The sequence below is a fragment of the Cyrtonyx montezumae genome, unplaced genomic scaffold (genome assembly GCF_038088225.1).
Source record: "Cyrtonyx montezumae isolate F1298 unplaced genomic scaffold, pur_monq_1.0 scaffold_17, whole genome shotgun sequence".
Classification (NCBI taxonomy): Eukaryota; Metazoa; Chordata; class Aves; order Galliformes; family Odontophoridae; genus Cyrtonyx; species Cyrtonyx montezumae.
In genome coordinates this window covers 18,351,832-18,364,859 of record NW_027071903.1, presented here as the reverse complement: position 1 = coordinate 18,364,859, position 13,028 = coordinate 18,351,832, and the positions used below count along the sequence as shown (strand labels likewise).

At 39.7% G+C, this 13,028-nt stretch overlaps 1 protein-coding gene and 1 long non-coding RNA gene across 2 annotated transcripts in view; one reads left to right on the top strand and one right to left on the bottom strand.

Annotated features, from left to right (window-relative positions):
* Positions 1 to 207: 207 nt before the first annotated feature.
* On the bottom strand, positions 208 to 7,708 carry LOC136047229 (uncharacterized). Its single transcript, XR_010622064.1, has 3 exons — positions 7,342 to 7,708; positions 6,795 to 6,850; positions 208 to 315 (listed from the first exon to the last, which is right to left on the bottom strand). It is a non-coding gene; the product is annotated as an uncharacterized LOC136047229 (long non-coding RNA).
* A 382-nt stretch (positions 7,709 to 8,090) lies between these two features.
* Positions 8,091 to 13,028, top strand: part of VPS13C (vacuolar protein sorting 13 homolog C) — an 85,056-nt gene continuing 80,118 nt past the window's right edge. The window contains exons 1-3 of the mRNA XM_065733521.1: positions 8,091 to 8,223; positions 8,841 to 8,884; positions 12,507 to 12,549. Of these exons, the coding sequence (XP_065589593.1) occupies positions 8,124 to 8,223; positions 8,841 to 8,884; positions 12,507 to 12,549 (187 nt within the window). The 5' untranslated portion in view covers positions 8,091 to 8,123. The remainder of the gene's footprint in view (positions 8,224 to 8,840; positions 8,885 to 12,506; positions 12,550 to 13,028) is intronic.

The following is a 13,028-nucleotide window of genomic DNA, read 5'->3' as shown; positions in this document are numbered from 1 at the left end:
GCCCCAGACTCTACAGGGAATTAACTTTACTGCAAATTGAACAAATTCAGTGCCAGTTATGGCTTGGATGTTCCTCTTGTGCTGTTATGCCAGAACAAGATCTGCTAGTTGCCAGAAGGGCAAGTGCTTGTATCATATCTCTTCTCTTAAAGTGAAAGTGGATACTACAGAGTGTATTACATGGCCAATCACACGCTACTTATGTGTGTCCAGCTCCTTGATTCCGATTAGAGTTCATTGTCTCCTGAAGGTGTTCACCACCTTGCGAGGTCCACTATGCCTTAAGGCTGTGTTTTCATGCTGACTCCAGCTATTCTATGAGAAAGCATAAGCAAATAAAAAATTTATTTCAGTTCCGAGGATAAGAAGATATCTGCCACATTTGTAATTTCTTAGTATTTACAATGGGAACCGGCTGCTCTATTCTTACAAGTTGCTTCCCACTTAATGGGGAATATGCTTTTAGAACAACTCTGTCTAATTTAAATCCAGTGTAGACATAGTTTTTGTATTTTAGAGGAGATATTTTTTTTTAACTGGAATTATAATGATTGACTAATTCTCAGAGTTGCGGGAGAAATGCTTATTGTTGGGCAGGATACATAGGTATGTAACCGGGACGTAACTTTGTACTATATAAAGGTGAATGAGAGTTGAAAAAGTGCAATATGGAGAGGCAAACAAGATATCTGTGAGACAGTACTCCTTTAGAGGTTTCAACCTAGAGGAAAAATACTATGTTTGATACGTGAAGTGGCTTTTAAACTGAGATGTCAATAGTGAAATGTTTGAATATGAGAAGCTTCTAATCCAGCTATGGAATACAGATGGACCCTGCACCTGTGCAGTTAACCCATCAACAGGACTAGGATTTTGTATAAATTGTAGGACTGGGCTTTTGGTGCAGGCTACACTGAATTTTTAAAATCTGTTTGGGAGATTTGTCACTCAAATAGTCTCAATCATCACACTGATTTGTACAGACTCCTGTGCAGCACAGCATGCAAGTGCTTAATTCATGTACATGTTTCATATTTAACAGAATGCTTCTTTGTTATAGTAACAACAGGAAAAAGTACATATGGTTTGCTGATGTCAAAAAAAAATAATAATAATAATGTAGAAGGCAACAAGTGGAGGCTGTTAATTCCTTTCTTGTATACCAAGTACAACCTTTCACCTAAAAAACATTATCTGCAAAAGGAGTTTTTATGTTGTAACTTCTTTTACTTACTTTTGATAAGGGACAGCTTAAAATGTGTACAACTTAGAATACAATTCTTATCCATAAGAAGCCACGTGTGCTGACTGTTCAGGGGGTTAATGGTTTCATGAGAAAAGCAAACTTATGAAGTAAGGCTGAATCCATAAATAGCTTGGTTACTGAATGCTGGTGCTTATAGGGCTGTGGAATATATGGTAGAAGAAGAGTTTGTGTTTCCAAGTATTTCCTACAAATAATTAACGATTATGTAGTCCATTTTTACTGCTTCCTAAGTAGGATGCAGGAGGCTACGGAGCAATTCGCAAAGCAGCTAGGAAGACTAGAATACAGCTAAAACTGTCTAAAATAAACTTGTATTAGATGTTCCCAACGAACTTGGTTCTTCATTATTTTGTTTCTCTTCTCACGGAAAGCTTTTTATCTATATCATAATGAAAGGCAAGGAAAAGGAAGTGGCACAGATCCGTAGGAGAGGCATAATAAATAAGAAGCCACTCTGCTGAGAGGGACAAAGGAAGGAAACAGAGCAGGTGATTTCCTTGTGCTTTCTCTGGCCCTGGTGACGTGGTTTGATGATTTGAAGGCACACAGTGAAGAAGGGACATGACAGCTGGCTCTTCTATGACAGGGGACTGATTCCAGTGGTTAATGTGGGAAAGCAGAGGCTGCTGTGTGCCTTTATTTGGTCTCTTTGGGACCACTGAAGCATAGATCAGGGAGATTCTGTCTTTTGGGATGCTATTCTTTCTCTCTCTTATAGCAGTCACTGGGATCAATGATGAGCACCGAGGTTTGCACTGGTATACTTAATAATGAGACTCCATACAGTTTAAGGACTGCTGATTAATAGGACATCAATCTATCTAGACTACAACATTGTCTGATTCTTTCTGAATGATAAAGTAGCCATTACTGCTGTTGGTCAGACCGTCCTGCCTTGTTTTATCTGCAAATTTCATAAGACCTCAGGTTGATCTGGGATAGAGCAGCAGTCCAAGAAGAATAGGAATCAATGTGATGGATTCCTTCTCCATCTTCATAATTTTTCTTTGAACATTACCTGTTACAATCTAATCTTTAGCCATGTGATACTCGTATTCTTTTCCTCTCTATACAATGATTTAAAAATAATTTTTTTTAAGAATAATTAAACTTAATATTTAAAAAATAGTGATTTGCCACTAGGCACTGTATCAAATGCACTGTTAAAATATTCTAAAATTAGTTCTATTGAATCCTTCTGGTCTGTAATGCTAGTTAGTGTGTTCAAGAAAGACAGCAACTGGTATGACAAGATCTCCTTTTGATAAATCTACGTGGCAAATTATTTCAGTCTGGTGACTCAGGATTAACTTGTTTGGATATTTACATTGAATCCTCTACCTAATCTCCTCCCTAGCTCCCATTCACTCAGATTCTAAGGTTTTCTATAGAGCACAGTTCAATCTGCAGGCACTGTTATCTGATCATATCACTTTTACTGTTGTATATTGATACTACACTAGTTCTAAGATACACATTTGAACAGACAGTGCAACAAAAAGTCACGCTACAGGATTTATTCTTCTGTGCGCTGACTCTTTCAATATTCTGTTAAAGTGATAACAAGGAACAGTGCAAATCTCAGCTCTTCCTGAAAAGCTGTGATTTCTATTTCTCTGTAGTTTTTGCCTATGGTACTTTAGCATTCTCCTGTCTATCATTCATTGTCCTTACCAAAAACTGAAGTGAAGCTTTCCTATGGAGTTTGGCCTGTATTTACACTGTTAGAATCACTTCTGTATGTGATCACCCACTCCCCCAGTCCATGTACACTTTTTAAAAGTCAGCTTGATGGAGTTTTAGCCATTGTGTGAGGGATGCTCAGAAAGTATTGCCTCCTATTTTAATACATTGGCCCCTGACATCAGAGGCAGATGTTGGTGAAATGGCAGCACTTACACCTTCCCACAAATATTCAGTTTTGCTGTTGTGTGACAGATGGCAGCAGAGGGTCAGTCTGACAGAACGGCATCTGACACGGAAGTGCAGATGAAGCAAAGGGGTGAAACTGAATTCCTTCATGTGGAAAAAATGCAGCCGCTGATGTTCATTAATGCTTCTTGAACATTTATGGAGACCAAGCAATGGCTGTAAGCACAGTGAGGTGGTGGGTGGTGTTTTTTAGCAGTAGCAACAGCAACAGTGGATCACCTTTGCTGGTGTAGAGTTTTATGAGCATGGCATGTAGGCTCTTGTTCATCACTGGCTAAAATGCATAGCTAATGGTAGTGACTATGCTGAAAAATAGTGTTTTGTAGCTGAGAATTTACTCAATCAAGTAGTGTTACTATGCTCTTTGCATTTATTGTAGTTTTCGTGGAAGTAAATAGGAGGCACTATATACAGAGTGACCTGCATAGTTCAGTTTATGATGTCTGACAGTTCTTGTATAGTGAATGAATCCTATCATATTAATCTCCTGACTGCAGGACAAGGAAACAGGATTCTGCCTTCAGTCACATTACACTGGCACGTGACTTAGTCACACTGCTGCTATAGATCTCTGGATGAGGTCATCAAACAGTCCGATAAAAGGTGAAGGCTGTGCTAACAATATCAGCAGAGATACAAAAAAGTCTACAAGCTTTTGGACAGTAAATACAAAGCAAAGCCAGTCTGTTTTATCTGGGGTGTGCCAACTTTATGACTTTTTCTTATATTAATGTCTATTCTTGGCTTCTACCACAGAAACATCTCAAAGAATAGTGCCTATCTCCAACTGGGAATTGTTACAATGTCCATAACAGAATTTACCGATTTCAAGATCCCATAAAACAAGAAAAAAAGCAGTGATTTTAATTTGGTTTTAGATTAGTTCTCAGATGTCAAAAACAGGCAAGACTTTCAGAAGTTGAACTCAGCACTATCTGAAGATGCACAGGCATTCGAAAGCATTGTACATATTTTCACATGGTATGTGATTTCAAGTGATTTTGTTAACAATTATATCTGCCAGACAATCCCTGTCAAAAATGAAATCCACTGCACCATTTCACACACTATTTTTCTTCTGATCTTTCATTTGAAGATACTCTTATATTCTACGGGAAAATGAAAAGTGATGTTAGCTTAAAATCATGACATTCAACCCACCTGTCCTGCTTTCAGATTTGGCAGAGTTAAATTACAGCACTGAATTTAAAACTTTGTATTTAGCACAATCTAAATGCCAAACTTGACATCTGCAATGTTATGAACTATCATTATCAAAATAATCAAAAGAAATGGTGTTTAGATTTCACTACATCACTATCGCTACTTACATGTCTCTTGAGAATAATCTCTTATACTTCATCATTCTGTCACAAAGAAGTAAAAAGACACAATGAAACTGTATCAGTATGAGTTCTCCATGGTTCTCCATTGAGAACTGCCAGACTCCAGCAGTAACAAGGGAAAAGGAAAAGCAGAGTACTGCTATATGTTGACATCTTCCTAGCGTTTCAGCCATCTTAGAATATCCAAATAAATTGATTTACTTATTATTGATGTATTTGAGATACGTATTGCAAAAGTTCCCAGTATTCAGCTCAAGAAAGTATTACTTAGCAGTTTTATGTGATTTATACAAGGTAATTTGGTTTTTTTCCATCCTTCATTTTAGTAGTTGATGTAGAAATGTTAAGACAACTTTTGTTTTCCCTGATTTCCTGTAAGGGCATTCACTATTCACAAAATCTGCTGTGCACTACTTAGACTAAAACCAGTGAAAAACAAAGTTAGTATAAAAATGAAATACAAAAACTCAACAATATGAAATAGTATGAATTCCACAGTATTATTATTATTACTACTATTTTTAGAAAAAGGATAGCAAAATGATCAGTACTGACTTGTTGCACCTGTTATGTCTAAAATCTGTGTCTTAAATATAAAGTTACTGAGAATGTTACATTAAAACACTTCATAACAGGAGATACTCAGCATTTAAAAGGAGTAAAAAAACGTCTCAGAATGTGAGTGGATAGAGAACAGGATGCTCAGCAAAGCTGCAGTGTAACCATTTCTGAACATTTTCAAAACTTGTATGGACAAGACTCTTGGCAACCTGATCTAACTCATCACAAAGTCTTCTAATCCTTGGAGGCTTTGTGATGAGGAGAGCTGATGCTACATTACTTGGCTGATTTCCCAACTGCTAACAGGCATGCACTCTGTTTAGTGAGGTATAGTGGATAAAATTTGCCATCTGTTCACTTGCCAACAGTCAGATGGTAGGAGCTAGAGATTTTGTAATATTTATGCAATAAAAGATGAGAAGAAAGCTGGGTTATTAAGTGATCAATCCATGTACCCACCTCAAATTAGCATTATGCTGTGATCATTATTTATTTATGAGTGCAAGATTGTGTAACACCAAACAAATATTTGTTGTTATAAAGTGTATTTCTATTCATAAAACTAAAGATTTAAACCAATACTTTCAAGTGCAGACCTCCTATTCTTTCAGGCTTCGTTCTTCAGGAAGTTTTACCTGAGAGACCCAAGCGAATATTGCCAGATAAATAGCAAAACACAAAGTTAAGTGTTACAGCGTTGTGTTTATGGGTTTATGGTTCCTTTTTAGGAAATAATGAAGTGCTACTATTGTACACAAAGAGCGTGTTTTTGAGGACTTTCAGCTGAGTAAAACTACTGACTATCTATTCATATTTATCAAAGCAAGAATGCCTATTCAATGTTGGTATTTAGAACAAAAACGGGCAGAATGCATAGGTTCTTTCTGCAGTAAATGAACACTACCTGTGCATTCAGTGAATGGTAAGCAAATACCAACATTCTGTTCTCAATCTGTTATTCCAGAGACCTCAGTGCTAAAAAGAAACTGTGTCTACAGTTAATAAAATATCTATGTAAACTGTCTTCTTCACAGTTTTTCCATTTGTAAGTCCATTCTGTATTCTTTATTTTATTTTGTTTTACTTAAATAGATATAGATTTTACTGAAACAAGATATTTGACAGAGACTGGCTTTCTGGGAGTTCTGTTCCAGGTGAAATCACATTATTTTGTGAGCAATTTTTGATCCACTAGGCCACACATTTGTGTTTGTTAGGATAGGATGTTTGTAAATGACAAGAGAAATTTCATTTACTCAACTGCATCCTAAACAAGATGATTTTCAAAAATTATTTTGGTTAATTAGAAAATAATTTGATCACATAAAAGCTCTTTTCACCTGTTATCCAACAACTCATAGTTGTGATAAACTGATCTCTACAGAATTTTCTGAAATCATTACAGCTGTTATGAGAAGCAAAGAAAATAAGATATATCATCCTGTTTATATGATTGTTATAGAGAACATTTAATGCCATTGATTTGCACAACAGCTCTTAAATTTATATGCACTAAGAGGATGAGTTGTCACTGATTAGCTTTTGCTCAAAGCTTAGTTCTTCAGCCATGGTTTATGTGTACAAAGCATAATAAGTGAAAGTATTTTAAAAGTTTTATTATAGCAATCACAAATGAAAGTGTGTTACCAACCAGAAGGGCAGCATGAGCTCTGTGCACCATTTCCTACCTTGTTTTCTTGCACTGATGCTTCCCTAGGATACAAATAGCTTTGAGCAGACTGCACTGCATGGAAGAAGTAAAAAAGAAAAATCATTGTCACCTTCTGTAGTTTCTATAAATTAAATAATCATTTTTTTTCTCCCTGTCTGAAGCTAAACAGAGCATAAAATGAGAATGTGGGACTTTAATGCCATCCTCAAATGAAAAATCTTATCTGTTACAGTAATCATGTCAGATATCATCACGTGTTTAGTTTGAAGGTCCGGGAATCACCTCTGGGTTGACACAGGTAGGACTCTTTGAAAGAATGAAAATGGCACTAATGACTCAATATAAAACCAACTTATTTACAAAGGGACATTAACCAAAGGGCCCAGAATGCAGCATGCACGGATGATTTCGATCAATACAGTGACTATTGATAAAGCATCTGACGGCACTTGTCTGCAGTATGTGCGAGGGAAAAGGCATCCAGTGTGCTCTGCTACATCACTGTGATCACTAGTGGGTGCCTATGGAAAGGCACACAAGGCTCAAACTTCCCACTAATTAACCTTTGCACGATTTCCACGTGTCTCCAGCATTCTGTCATCATTCCCCCATCCAATCACACGCATCATCGTCCTTAACAGCCACTGCAGATCTGAACTTCGGTCTCAGCGGCGTACCGCCTGCCTCATGCTTTCAGTCTTTAACGCTGAAAAATGCTTGCGGGAGAGTTAGGCATACACATTCCTAGCAATGCACAGCATGCACTGACATACAGCGCTAAACGAGGGATCTTCTTGCGTCGTCGCCTGCTCCGGGCTGGCTGGGTGCTTTATTAAACAGACGCATTTAACAGATCAATATTAGCTGGGGGTGACCTCATCGCACAAGGGAAGTCAGGAGCCAACCGAGCACAGCTCTTCGGATTTCACCTCCGCTGCAGCAGAGGGAGCCTGCACGCGGCTCTAACAGCAGCGAAGGTAACAGGGGCCGATAGACCTTTATCAGTGTACGTAAATTCGCACCCCCAGCTGTGCTTTCTTGACACGCCCTTGCACTCAGCTCCATATCGTTTTGGAGCAGCATTTGCTCCGCGTTGTCTTGCTTTCACGTATTTTTGAGGCCTGTACTCATTTCCCCTCTCCCGTTCTCCTTTTCCGACGCTTTTCAGATCCCCTGGGCGACTGGAGGAACACAACCGAGTTCCTCTGTGACACCCCCTCAGCCCCGCGCGGCCCCGCCCCGTCACCTGACCGCGGGAACGCGCCCCGCCGCCCCTCCCGCTTTTCGTCCCCTCCGCGCTGCTGTCCGCTCCCGGTGGGCCGCGGGCGGCGGGCCCGTCTCCGCCATGGTGCTGGAGTCGGTGGTGGCGGATCTGCTGAACCGCTTCCTGGGCGACTATGTGGAGAACCTGAACAAATCCCAGCTCAAGCTGGGAATATGGGGGGGTAAGAAGCCCGTTCCGCCCCTGTTCTGTGGCGTAGCGGAGCCGCCGCTGCCGCTGGGGGAGGGCGCTTCCTCGCGGGTCTCGCCGGCTGCGGTCCCCCGAGGGACTGGCGGCCTACGGAGCCTCCCTCCTGCTCTCCCCCCCGCGAAGGGCGGGCGCTTTGCGGGACGCGGCCCTCCCTCAGGGGCGGGCGGTCGTCCGGCTCGGGACCGCGGACCACCCCCCCCCTCGGGGTGCGGTGGGGCGGCTGTGGTCTGTGGGGCCGCGGATTCCCGCGCTGCTGGCGACCCCCGGCGGCGGGCGGCGCCCCCGAGGGAGCTGGGGCTGCCCGTGAGGTGTAGTCCGGAGCGGGCTGGCTCTGGTGAGGGCCGGAGCGTTTCTTGTCAGCGTGCCTGTGCTGCTGCCACGGCGGTGAATGACTCGCACCTGTATTATAAACAGTACAGCCCCAGGAGGGTTGGTGTTAAAGCACTCAGCTGGTACACGTGTAGCCTTCCTCGTGTGTGACTCGGCGTGCCTGTGCTCCCCAATGTTACGTGTTTGGAAGGCTGTGGTTGTTTTCCTCGTTCCTGCTTGCATGGCGTTGTTGAAATCACTGCCCTTTTTTCTTCCATGTAGGTAATGTGGAGCTTGACAACTTGCAAATAAAGGAGAATGCGCTAGTAAGTACTGCGGTGATTCTCAAGCTGTGTCAGTGGTGTAAGGGCTGAGTTCCAGGGCCGCTTACTGTGGTCTCACTTCACTGTGTGCCTTCTTTGCTTGCTACCGGTACTTGATTAATGGCTTCTAAAGTTGCTAATGTTACTGGAACAAAGGGAAAAGTGGCCACAGGTTCAATCGTAAGTATGTACCCAAGAAAAGTTCTTCTGAGAAACTATCAGTAGTGTTTTCAAGTACGTTTCCTATTGTTTTCTGCATATCAGTCTGCCTCAGGAGCAGAAGGCCCTACAGAGGGATCTGGACAGGCTGGATTGATGGACTGAGGCCAGTGGGATAAAGTTTAACAAGACCAAGTGCTGGGTCCTACATTTCAGTTTGAACAATCCTATGTGTGGCTTCAGGCTTGGAGTAGAGTGACTGGAAAACTGCGCAGAGGAAAAGGATCTGGGGATATTGGTTGCAGGCTGAACATGAGCCAGCAGTGTGCCTAGGTGGCGAAGGCCAATGGCATCCTGGCTTGTATCAGAAGTAGTGCGGCCAGCAGGACAGGGAAGTAATCATCCCTCTGTATTTGGCACTGATGAGGTTGTAGCTCAAGCATTGTTCAGTGTTGGGCCTCTCACTACAAGAAAGACATTGAGGTCCTGGAGTGTACCCAGAGAAGGGCAACAAAGCTGTGAAGGCACTGGACCACAATTCTTATGGGGAGTGGCTGACGGAATTGGTATGATTCAGTCTGGAAAAGAGGAGGATCATGGATTGCTGTCTGCAGCTCCCTGCAAGGAGGTTGTAGCTGGCTGGGGGTCTGCCTGTTGTCCCAGGTGGCAGCAATGGGATAAGAGGTAATGGTCTTAAGTTGTGCCAGGGGAAGTTCAGGTTGGATACTAGGAATAGTTTATTCTCAGGAAGAGTGTTTAGGTGTTGGCACAAGCTGCCCAGGGTGGTGATGAAGTCATCATCCCTGTAGGTATTCAAGAAAAGATAGGTGTTCTACAGAGGAACAAGATTTAGTAGGCAATATTGGTGATGTGTTGGTGGATGGTTTGGATGATCTTTAAGGTCTTTTTCCACCTTTTTTCTACATAGATATCATCTGTCCTAATATGTGAAGCTTGAAATAGTAGATCTCTAAAATGTTTGTACACTTCTGTTACTGCTTTAGTCTTCCATTACAAGCTAAAGATCTTAATTTCTTCTGTGGTTGTTGCTTCATAATCGTAATACCATAAAGTCATAGTTTAGATTTCCATAGGGTTTAACACTTGTGTATTCAAGCAGTAGATGGTTGTGTGGTTCAGAATTAGGAATAACTGGTATGCATAGGTCTGCATGTTCTTTTTTCTCTGCTTGTATTGAATAAATGGATTTTTAAAGCCTGACTCCTGCAGATTGTTGACTGAAGTCCTCTGAGAGATTGTGATGCTATGTTTATAGATGTGGGTACGAGGAGAGAAGAGGTTTCACCTGTTGATGAATTAGAGGCTTATGTTTATGACTATACCAACTGGTAAGTTGGTTCTCAGTTAAAACTGTCAAGGATGACACGTTTGGGATGTGTACAGTCTGAATTTAGTATGCACATACTGATTAACCATGTAACATGGTTATTTAAATGTTTGGTCCCTTTTAAAATAGGAGTAACAGTGGAGGAAAAACAAGAAGAGCTTCCAATAAGTACCCAGATTCTTGTCTGAGAAAGCCTTCGTTGATTATTGTGTGCTGTACTACTGAAAGATTATTACTACCACAAACTTCAGCGTGCTTCACACTTCACTCAGAAAGATTAGGCAAAACATGTTGAATTTTTGCTTGACATCACTGTTTTTTTCGTCGTTCTGAAATTTCATTTACTTGCCTCTTTTACCCATTGCTAGTAACTTTGTACTTAAAGATATTTTTGTTTAGGGCTTTATAATACAGCAGTTAAGAAGGAAGTAGGTAAGGAAGGAAATACCATCTAATTTGTATGTAAATCTTCCTTATGGTGATGTCATGGTTGATTACAGATCTAGTTGTTATGTATGAAAATGGTTATAGTTTTCTCAAGGAAAGATGAAAAAAGTTGTAAACATGAAAATAAGGGGTATTTCTGACTACTTTACAGTTGCAGTATGATGGATATTTTTTCAAAAGTAATTAAAATGAGGTTAGTATTGAGTACCATTTTTAGAGAAGCATTTAGAGAGCTTATTGAAAAAGGAATTAAAGGTATGTGCTGCGATACAACTTCATCTTTTTGTAGTTTGTCTGCTGCTGCTGTCTGGATCATTTTTGTTTTTCTCTTAAGTTTTCCTATCAGAATATAACTAGCTTTTAATTTCTGATAAGTATGATATATTTCATATGTAAGTAAGGAAACCCCTTTACAAAAGGTAGACTGGAGCAAATAATTGCATTTAGTGTTATTCTTGCAATTTTTTTTCCTTAGTCCCAGAAAGAAGGCACTTCATTAAAATAAAAGTTTATCAAACCTCTGTCAAATATAGGCTACAGCTAATGCTAAATGAACCAATATTAGTGTAAGAATTCTAAAAATAAATCTGTGTGTATTTATATTACAAATGGATTCCTATGCACCTTGGAAAAATAATAAGTAGATAAATAACTTTAATCCCAAAATATGTTAAAAGATTTTATTTGGTCACAAAATGCTGAAGTGTTACTCTGGAATACATATTTTGTCCTTTGAGGATGTTGTTTCACTTTGTGTGACCTTAACTGTAAAGAGAAATATAATGTGGCAGTTGCCATTAATATTATTTTTTTATGCTGTTAAACACTTGGAATAGCAATGTTAATGAATTATTCCTGATGCATTTCTCCTGCTTTATCCTATTTCTCAATCATAATTTAAAATGTCAGATGACAGACTACATCCTAAACTCTCTAACAACCTCTTGCATTTTTCTCAGGCTTACACTAACCAAATTATTGCTATAAAACTCACAGCAGGTGGTACCAGCTAGAAATTGGTTTTTTACTGTAAGAATAGTTAAATCATTGTCTTAATTTTTAGTTTTATCTTTTGTTTCTTTATTTTTATCTTCCAGTTTATTTTCTCTCTTAACTGGTGGTTTTATTCCTGTTGGTACGCTAGGTTGATGAGATCCTTCAAGAGGTTTTAATTGGTGCTAATAATTGTTCACGTGTCATGTTTTCCTCAGATTTGAGTCTGTAAAGTTCTTGATGATTGTCAGGCATTTTCCAAAGAACTTATTACTGACATTTTAAAAACTTATTAGTAAATTCTAAGTGCTGTACTGATTATCAAAAAGATAAGACCTATGGGATGACTGAGCAAAAATGTCAAATTATATTCTCACATGTAGATGAAACTTTACTTCTCAAGTAACCTATGGAGCAAAGCATTATCATATTGTATTAAAGAGCTGCTAGAAATGTATAACTCCTTTGTTTTTTGGCTTTCGACAAGCCCAGCAGTGTTTATGGATTCCCATGTTCACATGAACATTGGTTAATTATATCTATGTCATACTGAGAACTGTCTGTTCTGGAACATCAGTTTTGTGCGTAGAGTTTTAAGAGAAGTCAGGATGATAATTCTGCTGTATGAAGCAAGTTCCCTTCACAATACCGGAATCTGTTCAATCTTTTCTTTTACAGAATGAACTGGATGTACCTTTCAGAGTCAGAGTTGGCCAGATAGGTAAGTTAAATCATAAAATGGGAGTTTGAGTACAAGCCTCAGGATCATTCTTTCCTTTACATTTCTTTTATCGAGATTTCTTAGGTGATCTATGTAATAGTACGTGCTGTTAAAGCTAGTGTAGATGTCTAATTTGGCTGCCCTACATAAATGATAAAAAGTTCATTGGGTAACCCTGTTTGTGTAATTTTATAGGCTGATTGTGAAACAATATCTGAAAAGTGTTCCACAGGTACATGGATGATTAAGGGAGCTGTTCAGTGGAACTAGAATCAGTGTGACTCTTCAAAGGGTAGATAAGGAATATGAAGAGCTTAAGTAAGGTTGCTGAAAAATTGGCAGACGCGTCAAGTGTTCAGCCACTCTTAGGTACATGTTAAAAATTCTTCCCCTTGAGGTCTGTGTTGCTTTTTCAAAGGAAGTGTTTTTTGGAGATAGATATATTCTGTTCCTTCTCATACTTCCCTGGGAAAATCACA